Source organism: Capsicum annuum, chromosome 5 (genome assembly GCF_002878395.1).
Source record: "Capsicum annuum cultivar UCD-10X-F1 chromosome 5, UCD10Xv1.1, whole genome shotgun sequence".
NCBI classification, from domain to species: Eukaryota; Viridiplantae; Streptophyta; class Magnoliopsida; order Solanales; family Solanaceae; genus Capsicum; species Capsicum annuum.
In genome coordinates this window covers 220,528,057-220,530,951 of record NC_061115.1, presented here as the reverse complement: position 1 = coordinate 220,530,951, position 2,895 = coordinate 220,528,057, and the positions used below count along the sequence as shown (strand labels likewise).

The following is a 2,895-nucleotide window of genomic DNA, read 5'->3' as shown; positions in this document are numbered from 1 at the left end:
GATTGTCACACTACCCTTCAATCCCAAACGTATATTAGAGTAAAAGGTTAGTCAAGTAGAAGTGTTGTCGGGCATTGTAGTATGGTAGCCTAGGGTTTAGCCAAAAATATCTATCATTGTTGTTTTTTTATCACTTTATTGTGTTTGGATTGTCGCGCTATTTGTCGCACTACCCTTCAGTCCCAAACAAGTCGAGTTCAGCATGTTTCTTCAAAAGATTTTCAGCTATACTATATCGTTTCATGTGAGGTTACTGCGAAAGGGGGCATTTGCCCATGGTTTTATTTCCATTCTCATTTTATACCTTTTCGGTATTCTTTTGCTTTTGAAACTTGATATAGAACCCAAGCTGAAAGTGAAAAGGTACCTTATTTGTTATTTTAGATGCAACGAATGAAGTTTAGCTAATTAATTGGTGTAAAGGTTTCATCTTTAATAAACTTGTGTCAAGGTATTCTCTTTCTATTTGTTCTTGCTATTCTCTTTTCTGCTTTGTCGTTAATATTGAGGAGGAAAGACTACCAGAGACATTTATTACTAAGTTTTCCTTGGTCAAGGACATCGACAAAAACTATTTTAGAATCTTCCTTTTTTGTAGGGTCTACATTCTAGTTGGAATCATTCAGCTGTTGCAAGAGCCCAATTGAACGAGGTAAGATTCTTTCAGGTGGTTTTTATTGGAGGTAATTCTTTCAACTTCTTGTGTCCTTCGTGAAAAACCTTTTGGGACCATCTGTTGCCTTCAAGGTTGCTCTCGGTGGATCTTCAAATGATGTAGCTACTCCTCTCACGCAGTCAGAAGAGGTGAAATCACCAAGTGAGACTTCATCGGCAACTTCAGTGTCGGAGGAAACAATATCCAACTTTATTAGCCAAGTTTCAAGCCTTGTCAAGTATGCATTCCCATTTGTTTTCACATCTCCGCAGACTTTTCATGGATAGTCATGACGGACTGTCCTTTGTGCAGGCTAGTTGATTCTAGGGATGTTGTGGAGCTGAAGTTAAAACAACTTGATTGTGAGATTTTAATCCGTAAGAAGGAAGCACTATCGCAACCACCTACTCCTGTTCCTGCACAAACTCCAGTTGTACAATCATATCATGTGCCATCTGTACAATCTAGCGCGCCTCCTGCACCCGCAGCTGCTCCTCCTCCAATTCAAACCCCTGCTCCATCTCCAGCTGCAGCAAAGTCAGGTGATTCATCTCTTCCACCGCTCAAATCTCCAATGGCAGGGACATTCTATAGAAGTCCAGGACCGGGTGAACCACCATTTGTGAAGGTACTGAATTCCCGTCTTTAACATAATAAATTCAAATATGGAAACCTCAAAGATTAAACTTCCTTTTTTTTAAAATTATTCTGGTTTGATGAGCTTTCTCTAATACATTTGGTTTCAATGATATGGATTACAACAGGTTGGAGACAAAGTGCAGAAGGGTCAAGTTCTTTGCATTATTGAAGCGATGAAATTGCTGAACGAAATAGAGGTAACCTTTTCCTTTGTCTATTGCCTTGCTTGCTATATTGTTCTCTTGTACTTATACGAGACCTCTGCTTCATGACTTTCAACTATTTCTAAGTATATACATCTGCTTCTAAATTGATGCCAAAATGATTGTGTTCTTACCAGCACAATGTTTAGAAAGGCATTGAACCAAACTTAAACATGAGTAGCAATCGTTTGCTAAATCATCAAAGAAATTATGTGGAGTAGGCAATATGTTTATTGTTGTATAACTATACCAGGAATCCATAAGTTTATGTATTCCATAACCCCCTCATTCTTCGTTTTCTAACATGTTGGAAATTTTATCTCTGCCGAACTTGTCATGTAGATCTCATGCCAGTATCAATAAAATGTTTTTAAATACGATTTGTGCTTTCTTACGCTATGCAAATATGTAGAGTATGGGTCAGTTATCCCTTTTGATGTCCATCTGCTATGCTCTAAGCATGTTTATCAAAATCTGCCCTTTAAATAAGTGACAGAAATTTCATGTTTCCTTGCCCCCGTGTTGCGGAGAAATCCTTTCTTTTCGACCTGATGCAATTTTGTGCAAACTATTGGTAGTTACAACTTATGACTGATGTCCCATTTTACCCGTTTTATCCCACAATGAACTAATAGTTGCATTAAAGCTTGTTTTGCTATACACGAAGATATTAGAGAGTTGATGAAAGCATTATGATAGGAAATCTTGAGGTAATTCTGTTAAAGCATTCATTTGTTGCTTCACTCAAAGATGACATTCTGTCCATTAACTACCTTTTGCCTCCTACCTTTGTATTATCCTCTTAATGTGCTTTTCCAGTTTCACAATAACAAATTTAGGATCGAACATGGTTTTTAAATTTTAGTTTCTTTTAATTAGTTAACGTTAAGAAGAAAATATGCGCAGGAATTAAATCCCAAAAGCTAGTTTAAGAGGGGAGCATCGTACACCACCATAACCCTCCCCCCGCATGCTCTAGCTTTGGTTAGTTGGAGCATGAGTAGTGTAAATCCGGGCTCAACATTACTTAAATCTAGGAAAAGGATGAACCTAGCTTGGCTCTGATGCCGTGTCAATGAAATGAACCTTTCCCTAACTCAACCTCAAGAATTAGCTCGATGAGGATTGGTCAAGACCATAAAAGGAGACAACCCTATATTATCCTTTGCTAAATTTGACTGCTATGCTCTATTTGTCTCCTTCAGGCTAATCAGTCAGGAACCATCGTTGAGGTTGTTGCTGAAGATGGAAAACCTGTCAGTGTTGATACTGTGAGTTTCTTGACCAACCTAATCCAACTATTCAGTTTCTTAATCATTCCTTCCTAATATCGTCTTTATCTCTCTGCAGCCTCTGTTTGTCATCAAACCATAGAATTGTTCCGAGTAGAAGACCAAG

The 2,895-nt window shown here is 38.1% G+C and overlaps 1 protein-coding gene across 1 annotated transcript; it reads left to right on the top strand.

Annotated features, from left to right (window-relative positions):
- Positions 1 to 596: 596 nt before the first annotated feature.
- LOC107871444 (biotin carboxyl carrier protein of acetyl-CoA carboxylase, chloroplastic-like) lies at positions 597 to 2,871 on the top strand (the record flags this gene model as incomplete). The annotated part of the gene is given in 6 exon segments (NM_001325012.1): positions 597 to 652; positions 796 to 893; positions 968 to 1,283; positions 1,420 to 1,491; positions 2,703 to 2,768; positions 2,848 to 2,871. Coding segments are annotated over 6 exon segments (632 nt in total), but the record flags the coding sequence as incomplete, so codon positions are not given.
- Positions 2,872 to 2,895: the final 24 nt, after the last annotated feature.